The 18,114-nt window shown below is 42.0% G+C and overlaps 1 protein-coding gene across 1 annotated transcript in view; it reads left to right on the top strand.

Annotated features, from left to right (window-relative positions):
• MARCHF1 (membrane associated ring-CH-type finger 1) overlaps positions 1 to 16,855 on the top strand; it is a gene marked incomplete at its 5' end in the record, with an annotated part of 361,070 nt that extends 344,215 nt beyond the window's left edge. Inside the window, 2 exon segments of the mRNA XM_081091749.1 lie at positions 10,049 to 10,196; positions 15,071 to 16,855. Of these exon segments, the coding sequence (XP_080947875.1) occupies positions 10,049 to 10,196; positions 15,071 to 15,378 (456 nt within the window). The 3' untranslated portion in view covers positions 15,379 to 16,855.
• Positions 16,856 to 18,114: the final 1,259 nt, after the last annotated feature.

The following is an 18,114-nucleotide window of genomic DNA, read 5'->3' as shown; positions in this document are numbered from 1 at the left end:
CTCTTAACTGAATCTATCTAGTATATGCACAGTAACTCGGCCACTTACAGTTCACAAAAATAGACTATATTTCCCTACTATGAGATTCATTATTCACAGAAGTTTATTCATACTTGGAAAATAGACGGGGGTTGGGAGGAAAAGGGGGCTTTGGCTGCCTTAGTTCTGCATGAACAAATCCGGACTCATCCTTTCTCCACCCTCCAGTGATGTTATCAACGTGAAGATAAAGACAATCAAGTCCAATTGGATGTGTGCTGCAGGTTCCCGGTTATGATAAGCATTTATTGAATTCTAAGTGCCTGATACTGTCCTGTAATTACATGTATTAACTCTCCCAAACTTGACCCTGTAAAATAGGTGCTACAAACGGGGAGCGTGAACAGTGAGGGCTGGACCATGTGCCTAGATCACCCAAAATCACAGCACAGAGCGGGGGAGTCAGAGTTTGAACCCAGAGCCCTTGTTTTTAACAAGTCTGCCTCAGATTCCAGACAGAGCACACTGTGAAACTGCCCAGCTCATGCCTCAGTGGTGGATTCAGCCAGGCCCCGGGGGTGTGCGTTGGGAACTAGCTCCCCAGAGGGTTCTATTAGACAGCCAAGGCTGACAACTCCTTTTAATTCTAAAGGACTCTCAGAACTGAGAGTCATCGTTATTCCCCTCCATGTTCAGGTCAGGCCCATTACCCAGCGTCTCTGAGTGCCACAGGAGACAGACTGAGGGTGGCAAAATGTAGCCATTGACTCCAGGTTCCCAACTATTCCTTCTCTTTGCAGGAAAATTTAGAAACCCTTTCTCAGTAAGACTGCCATGTACAGTGTTCCCTCTCATCCCAGCCTGGGTATCAGTGGCTGCTTCCCAACCCCAGGTCAACATGTGCTCAGACTGCACTGATGGTCGTTGTTAATCCTACAGGTACCGACACCTCACAGATTCATCTAGGCACGCGGTCCAGCCCTCACTGCTCACACTCCCTGTTTGTTTGGTAGTGGGTCCCAACGCTGGTGCAATGCAGACCCATTCCTCTGTCCTGCTCTCAAGAGAAACAGAGCAGCTGCATTCAACCCGAAATAGGACATCCCCTCTCATTGGGCCATGTAGGAAAGATGCTAAATCATTATTATTGGTGGAAGAGACAACTTTAGGGGGAAGGAGATGTTTCCAGGAGGTAACCAGCAGACTCCCAGTGCATTTATGTATTTAACGTTTGAGGTTTGGGCTCTTAGTAACGAAGCCTCACACCTGTCAGAATGGCTATCATCAGTAAGTCAACAAACAACAAGTGCTGGCGAGGATGTGGAGAAAGGGAACCCTCGTCCACTATTGTTGGTGGAATGCAGGCTGGTGCAGCCACAATGAAAAACAGTATGAGGTTCCTCAAACAATTAAAAATGGAATTGCCTTACAACTCAGCAATTCCACTTCTGGGAATTTACCAGAAGAAACCCGAAACACTAATTTGAAAGAATATATGCACCCCTCTGTTCATTGCAGCATCATTTACGACAGCCAAGATTTGGAAGCAGCCCGAGTGCCCATCAGAAGATGAGTGGATAAAAGAGCTGTGGTACATCTACACAATGGAATACTACTTAGCCATAAAAAGAAAAAACTTTACCCTTTGTGACAGCATGGGGGGACCTGGAGAGCATTATCCTAAGTGAAATAAGCCAGTTAGAGAAAGACAAGTACCACATAATTTCATTCATGTGTGGAATGTAATGTAACAAACAAAGTAGAGACAGAGTCATAGATAGGGAGCAGGCTGACAGCTATGGAGGGGAAGGTTGGGGGTTGGGTTGAGGGTGTGGGGGGATTGAGCAAAAAAAAAAAAGGAAAGAACTTGTGGACTCAGACAACTGTGGTGATTGCAGGGGTCAGGGAGGTAGGAGGCATGGGGGGATAAATGGTGATGGGGGGAAGAAAACCAAGAGATCCATGTACATTGCTATTTGTAATTCTACTAAGAGACAAGTTTGCATCACGTACAATTTCTGACTTTTGACCCCCAGTTGCCGGGAGCCGGTCCATCCTTGCTGTTTCAAAGGACCTGGCATATATGGCATACTGTTCTTAAAATGTTTGCTCACCTTCTTGGCACTATGTGTTTTAACCAAGGTCTCCTCTCTGAGAAAGATTGTTTCCCCAGGTAGGGATTTTCCCCTGAAGTTAGGGAGGGAATAAAACCCCTCAACTAAGTGCCAGGCGGGTAATTAATCACTTTAACTACGAACAATCATGCTTAAGCTACATAATCTTTACTCCCTGGAATGGAGATAAGAAACGCCCTAACTTTTGTAATAGAGATTGATAGGATTGAATCAACTGGTATAAATACAGATGTAACAAGACAGCAGGAGACAGAACTAAGAAGACAGAACCAAGAAGACAGAACCTACACAGAACCTAGAGACAGAAGAACTTCGCTGGAGAGAACATGGCAAAAGATCCTGGACTGAACCTGACTACAGAAATTGGCAAGAGAACCTGACTAGAGCCTGGTGACTGAACCTGGCTGGAGAACCTGGACAGAACCTGGCTGGAGAACCTAGCGAGGGAACATGGCCACAGAACCTGGCTGGAGATCCTAACCAGAACTTCGCTGGAGATCCAGAGCAGAACCTCTCTGGAGATCCAGACCAGAACTTGGCTGGAGAACCTGGCTGGAGAACCTAGCAAGAGAACATGGACACAGAACTTCGCTGGAGATCCAGACCAGAACTTGGCTGGAGATCCTGGCTAGAGATCCTGGCTAGGCTGCTGATCAACTGAACGCTGCCTCCTTGTCATTCCTTCTTCGCCGACTCCATCTACGCCTTTGGGAACCCCTGGACCTGCTGGGGTTGGACCCCGGCACCCAGTAAGCACTTAGGTAATCAGGGAACTGCCCGCCATCTCCATCTCAGCCTGGCTTTCTTGTTTCCTACCTGTCATCAGACGGTAGCCAATATTTAAAAGTCTGAAGAGGTCACATTTTCCCCAGGGTTCTTTAATCCATTTCTAAGAGGGACATTATTCACTATAGGCATATTTATGAATTTAGGATTCATTAGGTCTCAAGAATCACTACTTATAAATGTTTAAAGTCTGTTGTTTGGTTCTCTCTCAAAGTATTTGAAATTGTAACCAGTAAAACTAGATTTTAATAGGCTTATGTAAAATCTAATGTACATAAACACTAATTTGAAAAGTGGAATTAAAAAAATGAAACAATTTGTTTTAGTGTTTAATGAGCTAACTCCAAACAAATTCACTGATTTTGTGTTTACTTAACCTGACATATTACAGGTTGATTAAAGCCGGTTTGTTGATTTTCCTTGCCCGGACTACTGATGATGTTAGGGAGTGACAAATGCTACTTCCAATATAGACTCCACTGAAGTCACCATACAACTCTGCCAAGCGTCATCCATGAGGCAGGTGATTTCAAAATTTAGTTTGCATTAGAGTCACCTGAGGGCTCATTAAAACACAAGCTGCAACCCTGGCACCAAAAGGTTGCTGGTTTGATTCCTGCTCAGAGCACACATCCGGGTTCCAGGCTAGATCCCCAGTCCGGGGCGTGCAGGAGGCAGCCAATCCCTGTGTCACTCTCACATCGACGTTTCTCTCTCTCCCTCTCCCTTCCTCTGTCTCTAAAGATCAATAACATAATATAAATAAATAAAACACAAACTGCAGGGCCCCACCATCAAAGTTTCTGATTCGGTAAGTCTGATGTGAGGCCCAAAATTACTGCATTTCTAATATTAAAAGACAAACTACGATATATTAAATTTTTAAGAGTGTACTTGAGTAAAAATCAATTGGAATCAACCAGTGTCAAACCAGAAGTAATTAGGAGTGCTCCAGCCACAGGAGCCAGGAGAAAGACTCCTACAGAGAAAGTGCAGAAGCAGAGCAAGGAAAATATTTGACTGGTGACAGCTTAAAGCCTGGTTGGCTGTTTGCAATTGGTTCTCCTTAGGTTTTGATTTTTTAACCTCCAGGCATTTATAGGCTGAGGTTTTTGTTATTATTATTGATTGGAGAGATGTAGAGAGACACACTGATTTATTGTTCCACTTATTTACGCATTTATTGGTTGATTCTTGTATGTGCCCTGACCGGGGATCAAACCCTCAACCTTGGTGAATCTAGGATGATGCTCTAACCAACTGAGCTACAGGCGTAGGTGTTTGTTTGCTTATGTGGACCATAGGCCACCTCAGGATTAGCGCCTCAGCCCAATGGGCTCCTTATTTAATCAACACGAAAAAGAACGAAGTTAATGCTTGCTTCTGGGGAACACTCTCTACGAACCACTGCCTCAGACCCATGGGGCCTCTGGGAACTTCACCAACTTTATAAGCCCCAGAATTTTTTTTAGGATTTACTTGTTATCCTCTAGCACAATATCTCTTACTTAAGCATATAGATAATGAAATAAACCTTAGCCTCCCTATTCTGTCTATTGTTGTCACTCACATGCAGTTAAACTCCACCATAATGTGATAAGCAGGGAGGGTCAGAAAATTTTAAACAGTTAAAATGTGATTTTGCATTTATGCGGCACTGATGAAGTGATCGGAAGCAGCTGGCTAGCTGGGAGCTCCTGAGTCTGGCTGAAAATGGGAAAACAAAACAAAAAAGAACCCGAAAGATCACTATTGCTCGTATTAGCAATAGTTTGGGCTTGGCGCCACCTGGTGGTAATTGTTTGCTCTAGCACTACATAGATTTGCTGATCATGCTGGTTCTTTTGGTTGTTAACGGAGCTGGAAGTGTCAAGGAAGAAAAGAAAGTGAATAAAGTTAAGCAGTCCCTATCTCCTGTGTTTTGATATTGTGCAAATAAACTGCATTTGTTCTTCATTGGTACAAAAATTTAAAAAGTATTCTCATTAAGCAGTATTTTTTGAATTTATGTTTCAGGACGGAATATGAATACAAGTAATTTAAATTAGAAAACCTGCACCAAATTTTCACAGAAACAATATTTGCTCCAATGTGGAAATCTTTTCAGACAAATACAGTAGCATACTTCTTATTTCCAATAACAGTTTATATTCAATATTATTCTGTATTAGTTTCAGATATACAGCAGAGTGGTTAGACAAGCATATACTTTACAGAGTGGTCTCCCCGATATTTCAAGTACCTCCCTGGCCCCATACATCGTTATTAGGATATTATTGACTGTATTCCCTATGCTGTACTTTACATCTCTGCAACTCTTCTACAACTATTTCTAAATGCATAACAAAGTTCCGTTTAATCCTTTCTACTATTGAGGGGTTTCTGCAAGAGACCAAAGGCCAAGAAAAATAAACCAGCTACCAGAGGCCCAGAGGTTATAAATTCTAAAGCAGTGGTTCTCAACCTTCCTAATGCCGCGGCCCTTTAATACAGTTCTTCATGTTGTGGTGACCCCCAATTTCATTGTTACAAATTGAACATAATTAAAGCATAGTGATTAATCACAAAACAATATGTAATTATATATGTGTTTTCCGATGGTCTTAGGCGACCCCTGTGAAAGGGTCGTTCGACCCCCAAAGGGGTCGCGACCCACAGGTTGAGAACCACTATCCTAAAGCAAGGCCAGAGACCACTGCATGAAACTGGCCTTGCCCACCTTAGCTTGTGCCCCATTGTGAAGGTGTAAAGAGACCTGGGTGACCGACGGGGCAGTGGGGGAGCTGGCAGTGTGAAGGGTTATGGAAGGCTGGGTGGTGTGCTGGGTGCGTGCCCTGCCCTTGCTGCTCAGTCTTAGCATTTCCATCAGCTTCACTGACACCACTTGGAGAGACATGTGTCACCTTATAACAGAGGGATTTGAGGGCCGATATTTTACTCATAAGTCCCCTACATAGGAAAGGCCGTGGCCCTGGTTCCCTGTGGGTGGCAAGTGAACATGAGGTTGCTGTCTTGTCAGAGAGCCGCGCTGCATCCACTGCAGGGCAGAGCCAACTGAGAACCATTTCATTTCAAGGAGGAGCTTGAGAATTTGCATCTCTAACAGGCGCCAGGTGGCGCTGCCGAGCACCCTATGAGGCGCGGCTCCCTAAGTAGCCCTGCCTGCAGAGGTCACAGGGGTCAATGTCATACACGTGGTCACAGGGCATAAGCACACGTTATTTTGTAAAACTGGGCAGGGGAGCACAAATGCTTATGTGCATTTTATCACTTTCCCAACACAAAATCTTTTGTGAACTCTTACTGAATGTCAGCATCCCAAATATTAAGCTCAGGCCCTTTCGTGACATCTTTGTTAAAATAAGAATTCTGTCCTTGCCTTCTCCATCCATTCCTCCCTGTGTAGGCTTATAAAACTTGTCCACACTTTGTATACAAACCTGAAAATGCAAGGATATGGATGAACATTTTATAAAATACAGTAAACCCTCGATTTTGCAGACCTCAATTTAACGGACTTTGGATTTAACAGACAAAATTTCCAACCCATGTGCCATAGGTGAAAATTAACACCCTGTTAATTTTAAAATGCTTTTAACGAAGATTTGCTTGTAATTAAATTCACAGGTTATATATGTTTTTTGTTATTAATACACTGCTATTTTTAACAAATTTTAGCAGATAGGCCATATGTTGGAAAAATGCTTTAGTAATTTCACCGACATAAATAAATATTACATATCTGCAACTATAGTCTACATGTTAAAATCCAAGAGTCACCAGTCGTAAACAATGTTTGGCGAATGATCAGCTGAATGATTAGCATGTAATCACACCAGAAAATTAGCTTGTGATCAGACTGCATGGTTACCACGTGGTGACACCGCATCACACGTGGGATCATTGGTTCTGTCGTCTCCTGTTGTGGCTTTCTGCCACAGTTTTAATGTGTGCCCACAATGTTCCCACGTGCACTAAGCCACGCCCCAGCCGTGTACATTCGTTTACTCTCAGTGACTGGTGGGTACAAACATTTACTAGCTCTATTCAGTATAAATTTAAAATTGCTGTAATACATATAGAAAAGTTTTCTGTGAAATTAAACTTTCCCTGTATACTTCATTTTAATTACACAAAAAGGTCTACATAAGTAAAAACAGGTAAACTAACTAATTTGTCACTTTTGACATTTGCATTTGGAAAACCTACCTTATGATATAACGGACTTTTGGCTTTAACCGACAGCCCCTTGCCCGAATTAGTCCATGTGTCTGAGATTTTACCAAACACTGGTTTCTGGTGATGCCTTGTGCTGACAATAGTATGCAGTAACTGGACCGTGCAGAGGAGGGCGCTGTGGAACCACATTTCCCTGTGTGCTGTCAGTGAATTCCTGAATAGTCCCTGCAGGATTTATAAAGTAGGAAAGTTAGACGGTCCCTTCGCACTTCTCTTTTTAAAATACTCCTGAGATTGGGAAGTGACAACTTCAGAATTTCTACTGTTGGAACTAGAAGTCTTTACCTGACTTGGTCCATCCTTGCCAGCCCCTGATACTTTCCTATTTGAGGTTCATTAATTTGGAAGAATGTGTTTCAGCCGCAGCATCAAAATTCTCCTCAAATTTAAGAAGACCCCTTTTTATGGATTTTTTTTTTTTCCCTACAGCCAGTTTTACGATTGAGGGTTGATTTGATACGCATATTTTGTTACTGAAGGTATTCTCATCCACTTGGAACACTTAGAATGAAAGCTGCTTTCCTGCAGCATCCTGCACTGCGTATTTGGTCCTACTGAATACGGAGGTGATGCAAGAAATAGTTACTAAATCACAAAATGCTATCACCAAATGATAATCAATTCTATACTTATACAGATTACTCAGATTAATATTGCAATAGATCAATAACAAAACGAGTTTTTAAAAATCAGGCTTACCTGTGAAAGCCGAGATACCCATACTAAGATTTTTTTTTCAATTCAGTATTGGTTAATTAACAATAGATTCGAGATTGAAGCATGTGGTTTTCCCCTAGGCCCAGTACTAAGATCGCTCTGTTATCTACGTGGCCTACTATGTAAAATGTAGTTTGATGAGAAAGAAAGTACGAGATGAAGTATGAATTATCCATCGGCTCTAACAAACCCTTATAAAGAAAACTGTGTGCTGATTGGCCAGTGAGGGGCGAGAAACGGATGGTGTTTGTAAATAAAGCATTGTTTTCTCTAAGAAGCTTTTCTGGAGCCTCTTGATCAGACTTGAAGTACTGTGCCCTCCTCGAAAAGAAACGATAGGATCTTAAGCGTCATCCTGGAAGAGAAGTAGGGAGCATCTGCCTCAGTCACTGATCAGCAATGGCTTTGACAGCAAGTAGCAGCGTCCTGGGAAATCTGGCTCAATCAGATGGGGCTGTGTGTTCCTGGCGTGTGCGTGGCAGCGGTGGCGGGGCTGTTGCTCATCGGGCTGAGGTCTCCCCAGTGCGCAAGGCTGTCCTCCAGGCTGCAAGGTGACTGCCGGGACTCTCACTGGTAACGATGAATTCCAGGGCGCAGAGAAGAGGAAAGGAAGGAGAGGGGGAAGGGGCAATGCCAGGTCCGGATGGAACAACTCCATATGCCCGTAGAGAGCCGCTCATCTCTCGTTGCTGGCAAACAGCCACTGTCCGCCTCTGCCAGGGAAGGCTGGAAAGCAGCTCTGCTCTGGGCACAATGCCGACCCTCGTCGGATTACTGGCCTGTTAACAAAGGAAGAAAAGGACATCCTCTCCCCAAAGTGCTCTGTCGTAACCTCGGACACAGTCCGCATCTTATGACGAGGCGAGTGGGCCTAGCGAGGTTAAAGGACTTCACCCACGTCTCAGAGCCAGGGCTTCACGGACCGTAATGGATGCCCTCTTGTGTTCTATTGGGTTGTGCCTGGAATTTTATGTGGGGGTGGGGGGTCTTCGAAGTTCTAAAGATTTTGCTTTAACAAGAGCACTGTAAATAAAGAAGACGAAGAATCACAGAGTATTTAAAGCTTAGCCCATGACGTCACCTCTAGTAAAATCGTGATTGGATTTTCCCACAGCAATAATGCAAAGAAAAATAAAATCACAGTTCCTCACGCAAAGTGGTACCCTAGCTGTCAAAGCATCGCCATTTCATTTGAGGGTCTATTTCTTCCAAGTTAATAATGGACTTGCTCTGGCTGGTGTGGCTTGGTTGGTTGGGCGGGGCCCTGTACACCTAAAGGTTGCTGGTTTGATTCCTGGTCAGGGCTCAATCCCGGGTAGGGGGTGTGCAGGAGGCAGCAGATTGATGTTCGGCTCTCACATGGATGTTTCTCTCTCTCTCTCTCTCTCTCTCTCTCTCTCTCTCTCTCTCTCTTTCTCTCTCTCTCTCCCCCCCCCTCAAAAAATAAATAAAAATATTTTTTAAGTTAACAATGGACACATTCTCTCATATAACCCTTCATGTATGACTAACAATAGTTCCCGCCACCACCACCCCATGGAGTCAGCAGCCCTCAACTCCATGCGCAGGGGGTGACTGGGGGATAGCCATTGTACTCGTAGTGACTGCGGAAAATCAAGACTGCTCTAAAAGGGGCCTCCACTGGTTTTCTCACGTTGCCCAGATAACAAAAGTAGTGTTTCCTAGAAGACTTGTGAACCCATGTTGACTTCCTCTCACAGCCATTCAACTATTTTGTTGGATTTATACATTAAAAAATGCAACACTGTCTCAGATTACGTATTCATCCAAGAAGAAATCATTTATTGCTACTAGTACTTGTAACCTAGTGCCGCAAAGAAGTGAGATGCAGAACCCTGGGAGGAAATGTTTTCTAAAAATATTACAAGTATCCCATTCATGCTACGGGGCAAGGAAACTATAGGCTAACAAAACAGAAATGACTTGATTTAGTTCATGTGGACACTAGGAAAATATCGTTTTCATTTTCATATTCATCCGAGTTACCTATAATGCCACAGGTTATGATTTCAATCTTTCTAAACATGAAGACTAATTTGAACATGAGTGTCCTCTGGCAAGGCAAACATTTCATGTTTTCCCTCCAATCCTGATCTCTGTGTGGGGTGTAAATGGGGGCCAAAATGTCCTACTTAGAAACTCAGTCTCATGCGATTTGTTTCTGATTGCAGTGGGAGAAACTACAGATGACCACAAGTGAAAGGAGGAAAATATTCTGCTCTGTCACATTCCACGTCATCGCCATCACCTGTGTGGTGTGGTCCTTGTATGTATTAATAGATCGGACAGCGGAGGAGATCAGGCAAGGCAATGACAATGGTAAGAGCACCTTCCTTTTCTTTCTCTCTCTCTTGGATTCTATGACAATACCCAGAGCTGGGTAGGAAAACCATTTCCCCGGTTTAGATCTTCATGTATGATGCACTAGCAAAAACCAGTACTGGAAACTGAGTCTTCTCCAATTGTGCTCTGGCTCTAAAGCATTAGACGTATGGGGTCCCAAGCCGAGAGGCGAGATAATGAAGTCCATGTAGACCTTGGTGGGGAGAAGTACTTGTATGCCATCCACCACTCCAGACTTCACAGGAGCTGAATAAGCATCAGGTTCTTCCTTCTTTGCAAAGGCAAATAGTAGTAAAAATGGAAGGCCTTTTTATTTTATTTAGTTCATTCCAGTCATTGCTTCTTTTAGAACATGAATAAGATGATACTCTGGTAGAGAATGTTATAGCTTGTTACTTAATACTATGTAATGTGATAGGATTCGCATTGTGGTTTGAAATTTTAAACATACTAGGTTTGACTGTCAAGTCTGCAAAGAAGAGTGTTTAAAAGTCATTAAGGCATATTCTAACATTTAATGTGCATCGGTGGTTTAAAATTGATTGTCTTCACTTCTGAAGGTACCACCTGTTTCTCACCGGGCTCTAAGTGTTACTAAGTGAGGCTCTAAGCCTCAATCATAACCGGTAAAATAGTGAGAAATAGTCCCCTAACCCCCTCTTCCTCACGGGAAAAGGAGAAACAAAAAAATTAAACCCCTGGTGAATTTGAAAGGAGAAATTGTTCAGATGGTAACTGTGTCTTTGCACAGTTATGAAATGTTTATTCATCTCACTCAAAAAAGAAGGAACATGAAAGAAAGAAAAAGATGAGAGGAAGTAAGGAAAATAGTTTAAAAGGGAAAGCTTTGTTACTTCCGTATCTCTTCGGTTTCATAAAAGTAGAAAGGAAAGATGTTGCATTCTCACACTTGCCCTCATGGTGGCAGCAGTGCGCACCAACATGTGCTCTCCTGGCGGCCTAGAAGCAGAAGGGGACCTGGGCCAGTAAAAGGGACTGTGAGGCCTTGCCAGATGCCCTGGGATGTGGGTTATGTAGTTTAAGGGGGGTGAGGGGCCGAGGAGGGGTGGTGACGGAGTGACAGATCCCGCTGCTCTCTTCTGAAAGAGAAAGTGCTGTGGTTAGAAACACAGGTAGGGTGAGGTTTTGTTTGTTTTTTGGCTCAATCTTAACTCATGTCTATACAATTCATGTCAAACTACATTGTTTAAAACTACATTATGCATTGTTCCTGAGGTGCTGGATTTAAGCATGTCTATTAGGTCCTTATTAAATAATGTCCTAGAAGGTAGGGCCTTTTGAAAAAAAAAAGTCCATGTTCCCCATATGTACAGGTACTGGCCTAAGCCAAGTCACAGAAAATGCTCCAGAAACATTGCCTTGCATATGTATGGGGAAACAGAGGTATTCCACCACCATCCCCACCTTCCTACACCCGACATACGACCTCGCGACTCCAGGGTTTTCCTAGCAATATAGGGCAGACAGGATAGCCAGACTTCATATCTGTAGATGTCTAACTTGGAGTTTGGTGTTTGGGAGTCATGAACTTGCCCACTGTGGCCTTGCCCTCTCCCAGGGGTCACCCCGATTTGGTCCAGGTACACGAGCCTACAGGGCTCTTTCTGTCCTCTTTCAGCCACATGTGAGGGGGAAATTAAGGACACCTCCTTTTTAAAAAAGGAAAAAACTGCATCATTTCAAAGTCAACATGTTTTCCATCCATCTTAGAAACCTTCAAAAATATTTGAAGAGGGATAAATTGCCCAAAATTGAGGTTATAAATCAGCAAAATCTTTTGAACTGTAATAGCAATCCTGAAGGGGGGGAAAAACCCTTGTTGTTGTTGTTCAATATATTTTTATTGATTTGAGAGAGGAAGGGGGAAGGAGAGAGAGATAGAAACACCAATGATGAGAGAGAATCATTCATCGGCTGCCTCTTGCATGCCCCCTAACCAGGGAATGAACCTCCTGGCTCATAGCTCACCACTCAACCACTGAGCCACACCAGCTGGGCAAAACCTTCTTGTTCTAAACTGGTTGTTCTTTCAGATTAAATATGCATGATGCCCCAGATAGCTCTCTCACCTCACTCTCTCTCTGTCACTTGTGAAGGGTAAAAAATAAAATAAAAATACATGGTGCTTGAAACTTTAATATCCTGAAGTACTCATGTTGCCAACTCTAATGAGAGAACAGTTGCTCTTTGTACCTTATCTTCACATATTCTAGAAGAATCCTCCAGTATGCTACTTATGTATTGAAAACAAAACAAAGACCAAGAAAAAAAAACAGTTTTAAAAAGACTGGAAGTACAGATTTTATTGTTGCCCAGAATTTTTTAAATGTATGCACCATAGAAGATGAGCATAACCAATTGATTTTTTCCCCATGCATAACTCACTGGTGAGCCTCTACGTATCCCCAGGGCAGGGGCCATGATTCATTATTCAGAGAGCGCTTGGTATTACTAGAGGCTCCAAAATCTTTGCTGGCTGCGGCTGAGTCCAGCAGATAAGAACTGTGGCTCTTAGCATCTGTTTAGCGTATGTGTTCAAGATCATTTCCCTGCAATCCACATTTTTTCAGCATTTGTGTTTAAATGATTCCTTTCTAAATTAATTACATGTGCTGCTGCTGTTAAATGTGATAAGCACTGACTTGGGTGGTTGTCAGAGGCCAGGGTTCTAGTTTCACCTTGGTCTCTGGCTAGTTATGGTGAACAAAACCATTAGTCACTCAGCAGCTCAGTGTCCTCATTTGTAAAACTAACCCTAACCTCCAAAGGTTCTTTTTATGATTCATTTTTCAAAGACACCATGAACCTGGCCTTGCTTCAGATAAATAGAAACTTTGTGTTTATACAATAAGGCACATATATCATGCCCGTTTACTCTCTATGAGTATTACCCTTGAAACAAGGAAAAGGTTATAAATATGTAAAACTTCTTCTTTGTTCCTTCCTTTTTTTTTACTTCTTTCTTTTTTAAAATAATATACCAGCTGGAGAGAAGCAACCAGGATAAGTGAAGAAAACCACGTCCCAGTCTTATCAGCCATACACACCATTATACAAACACATTTTGTAACTGTATATAACCTCAGCACGCAGCTGAAAGACCCCAACTTAACAATGGGGTGCTTTTTATAACTATTGCATTGGTTCTGCGGCTGTGCAGTGAGACAGGTTCTCTTCTGCTGTTGGGGACTCAGGAAGGCTTTTCCAACACACCCCATGTGCCTCCAGTCACGTGACCTGCTACTAAGCTAGGAGAATTGGAACTTAAAAGTTGGAAGAGACCTTAGAGGTCAGTTTTAAAGATGAGGAAATCAGTAATTTGCCTCATCTGCAGCTATATCATAAACACCAACCTGGGATCTTGTGGTTTACCCAATGGGACTTATAAAGATATGAGTCTGAGACAGGCCAGTGGGTACATCCCACTTTTCAAGCCATTGTCATTGTGGCCTGAAGGTTTAGCTTGTTTCCTATCAAACACAATACACAGAGTTGCCACTTAAGTATTTCAGGACCTTTAGCTAACCTTTAGTGAGATTTCTGAGCTGTTCTCCGTGAAGGGAATTAGAATTGCAAGGCATGCCCAGGGGCACAGGTGAGGAGGTGTAGTGCTGACAAATGCTAGGGGCTTGGCTGGCAGCCAACAGGACTTCCTCCTTCCCAGGATTCCTGGTTTTCATTGCCTGGAGTCCAGGTGGGACATCCAAAGATTGATGCTCAATGCAGTAAAAATGTGTTATTATAGGCACAGTGAAAGTTTTGCTCTTTATCTACAACCCATTAAGCCAGCCAAAGATGGGTAGCATTTAAATCACTCAGCAACAAAAACAAATTTACGTTCTTGTAGCAGTTTCTATGTGTCAAGAACTATTAATTCATTTAATCCACACTAAAACCCCATGAGGTAAAGACTAGTATTACCTCCATTTTTAAGGGATGCAGCCTTTATCTTTTGCTGTATAATAAACATATTAATGATTTTTACATTGAAAACATGTTTAGATGACACTATTTTGGCCATATTGGGGTGGGGGGAGAGGAAAGTGGTGGCCCTCAGTAACAAAATAAAAATTTTATTAAATTTTGACTAAAGTGACTACAATCCTAAATTGTATGTATGTCTGCACTTAGGAATTCTCCTTCTCTGGTGAGATGTGGTATCTTCTTTCTCCTCCCACACCCCTCCCCTCTCTCTCTCTTTTAAGGGAATGAGGGTGGGGAGGCAGACTTGTAGGTACAATCTCATATATCTATTACTTTACCTTGTTAAAAAGGATTTTAAATTCTGATTCTTTCACTATGTTCACTGTCCTCCTTAAAGATTTAGCTACAAGGAAGAAATGTCAAAGTACATATCAAAAGTCTAATGTAGTATCTGATCACTTTATAATAGGTGGAAAAATGAGATCATTACGGAGGTAGGAAAGATAATTTCTTCACATACAATTTTAACATCTTTAGAATATTTGGAAGCAATTAAGCAATTCAGGTTATAATTCTTATCCACAAAATTTAACATATAGCAATCAATTCCTTACCCACAATTATTTTAAAATGTTTTTATTGATTTCCGAGAGAGGAAGGGAGAGGGAGAGGTGGAAACATCAATGATGAGAGAATCATTGATCGGCTGCCTCCTGCACGCCCCTTACTGGGGATGGAGCCAGCAACCTGGGCACGTGCCCTGATGGGGAATCCAACCACGACCTCCTGGTTTATGGGTCCACGCTCAACCACTGAGCCACAGCAGGCAGGCATGGCCTTTTGAAGGGGTCATGGAGAAAGATTACCAAGTACACTGGTAACATTCTCTCTCTCTTTGCTTCAAGGTGTTCTAGAATGGCCATTCTGGACAAAACTGGTTGTGGTGGCCATCGGCTTCACAGGGGGCCTCGTCTTCATGTATGTACAGTGTAAAGCCTACGTCCAGTTGTGGCGCAGGTTGAAGGCCTACAACCGTGTAATCTTTGTGCAGAACTGCCCGGACACTGCCAAAAAGCAGGAAAAGAGCTTCTCGTGTAACGTCAACATGGACACCAAGGACGCGGTCGTGGTGCCTGTGTCACAAACGGGTCCAAATTCCCTGCCCTCCCTGCCCCCCGCAGAAGACAGCCCTCCGGAAGTGATGCCAGTGTGACTGATACAACAGGTGGGAGTTCCTTCAAAGAAGATCTTTCTAACCCTCGGCCACAACAAATGACAGAGATGATCCTGAATTACTCACTTTCTGTATCTTCTCCCCTTTCTCTCACTGACTCGTTTCCCTTATTTGGCTTAGAAAGGAAAGGAGGAGAAGACACCAAATGATAAGACCCCATAAAACAGAGTCTGAAGTGATACGGAAACGTGACAAGTTTGCTGAAGAGTCGTCTCTGAAAGGATTAAAAGTCGCCGGAGCAAGGAATACTTTCAGGCAATGTTCATCATCAGACCAAATGGGCACACGAGTCTTCACAGTAGCAGGGGAGAGTTTAAGAACACAGACTTGAATTGCAATGTGTATTTCTTCTAAGGCCTCGTGATGTTAACTATCTCGTCTGGAAATAGCAAGCCTAGTTGGTTTTAAGCTTGAATTGTCCGCATTGCCCCTCAGGCACATCAGAAGCACACTCGGAGGATGCATCTTTGATATTCACACTTTGACGGAGAACAGAATTTGATGGTTAGTGCAGTCCAGTTGTTTTGACAGATGCATGATTTTAAAAGACACAGTATGTATTTGAAGATATTAACTTGGAATTCTATTCAAATGGTGAACAAAAGATTTTCAGAGATTGGGGGGGGGGGGAGGATTATTTGGCTGTTAAATATCCACATAAGTTGAAATCAAGTCTCAGGTTCCATATTTTATCTGGACCCTCTAAAACAGTGTAGTGTAGCAGAAGTGTAATGTGAGCTACAAGTGCAGGCTACCTATGTAAATTTAAATTTTTCTAGCAGCCCCATTAGAAGCTTTTAAAAGAAAATAAGTGGAATTAATTTTGAGAATGTCTTTTATTTGACCCTATGTATTCAAGTTATTTCAACATATTATCAATATTAAAAATTATTGACTCTAGCTGGGTAGCTCAGCTGGTGAGAGCATGGTCCCACAGGTTTGATCCCTGGTCAGGGCACATACAAGAATCAACCAATGAATGCATAAATAATTGAACAAATCAATGTTTCTCTCCCTAATCTCAATAAAAAATTGAGGTAGTTTACATCTCTTTTTATGAACCAAGTCTTTGAAATTCAGTTTGTACTTTATCCTTACAGCATATCTCAATTTGAATTAACTATATTGGCTTAGCACAGCCCTAAACTTGGAGACAGAGCCTCTGATTCATTCAACAGTTGAATACTTCAAAACAACAGCTTAATTCACTCTTTCACTCAAAGTCTCACAAATGTTATAATTTTACAAAGCACTAAATTAATCAAATTAAATAGGCTGGTTGAAAAGTTAGACAAAGTCACTAAAGGATGAAAAAAACGAAAGTATAGAAAGATACAGCCGTCTGCCCGGGGCAAGGTTCTGAAAGGAACTTGTTTGCTATGATGAAGCACTTCTGAAGGGGAAAATAACAATTAAATATTTTGTTATTAAGTCAAATGTGTAAGGCTTTTTTTTTAAAAAAAAAAAATCCATACAATGTGTCAACTTGACAGATGAATAGTTAAGCATTTCAACTCTATTTTTAAAAGCTGACAGTATTTCCCTTACTCAGCTGGGAAGCAAAAACATTCAACAGATTCTGTGATAAGTAATAAATTGAGTTGTTTAGGTTTGACAGTTCAGTTGATTATTGTGTTCTTTGCATATTCATGTAAAACTGGTGTGAATGATGTTGCAGTGAGCTAGACTAATGATTATAGATATAGTGGCCTGTCAAAAAAGATGTCTTACATTTTAAAGAGGTGATTTATTTTTGTTAGCTGTCATATTTATTATTGTGAAAAGGCAACCGTGATGGCCATAAGAACCAAAGCATGGGTATCGCATTGCACAAATCCGGGTATCACATTGACGCACTTTGTAATTATCCGTGTGCTTGTTCTTCACTGATTATCATAGGAAAACGGGGAAAGAAATAACCTTTTAATGAGAAAGATGACTATTAGTAGTGGCTGACACTGAGTCCAACAGTCCCGATTCCTAGAAATAAAGGGAAACAATGTCTACCCTGTGTGTGTGTATTCATGTACATACATGAGAAAAATATTCTCGTTCAGGCAGGAAACAAAAGGTTTGAAACTCATCTTTCTTAAAACGTATTACAGGGATGTGGAATAAAGGCAATGAGAAAACAAAGTTGAGGTAATTAACCTGAACCAAAATTTCTGTACAAATAAGGACATAAACGGTGTACTAGTAATAAAAAATAAGGACCTAAACAAACTAAACTCCATGCCCCCCTCCACCCAAGGGATTAACCTTGATTCAACTGAACTGTTAATTTTCCTAAGCTTTTTACTAATCCATGTTTCCTATGGTTTAGAGATGGCAACATGCTGTTTACAAATATTCCTTGGTGGAAAAATCTAGCCACCAGCAAACAAAGAGATGATTTATCTTTTGTTTGCTCTGGAAAGAAAAGGATTGTTAGCACCACAAATACTGTTTATATACTGTACAGACGTAGGCAAAATAGATCAGTGCATAGCTCATTTCACAGTGGCAGGTGACTGGCTAAAATAAGGCCTCGTGTATTAAGGGCTTCCCTCAACACTAAGAACACATTTCTGGGATGAAAAGTAAAGGTGAGCATTACTGTATGAATGACAAAAGATGATAGGGTATTATCTTAAAACCATACCTAAATTCTCAACATGAACTTGTACAGGCTTTGACTTTTTTTGAAATGAGAAAATAATAGAGCTTCCTAGCAGG

Source organism: Myotis nattereri (assembly GCF_964212035.1).
Source record: "Myotis nattereri genome assembly, chromosome: 5".
NCBI classification, from domain to species: domain Eukaryota; kingdom Metazoa; phylum Chordata; class Mammalia; order Chiroptera; family Vespertilionidae; genus Myotis; species Myotis nattereri.
The sequence above is the reverse complement of the archived record's forward strand: the minus strand, read 5'-3'. Positions and strand labels throughout refer to the sequence as shown.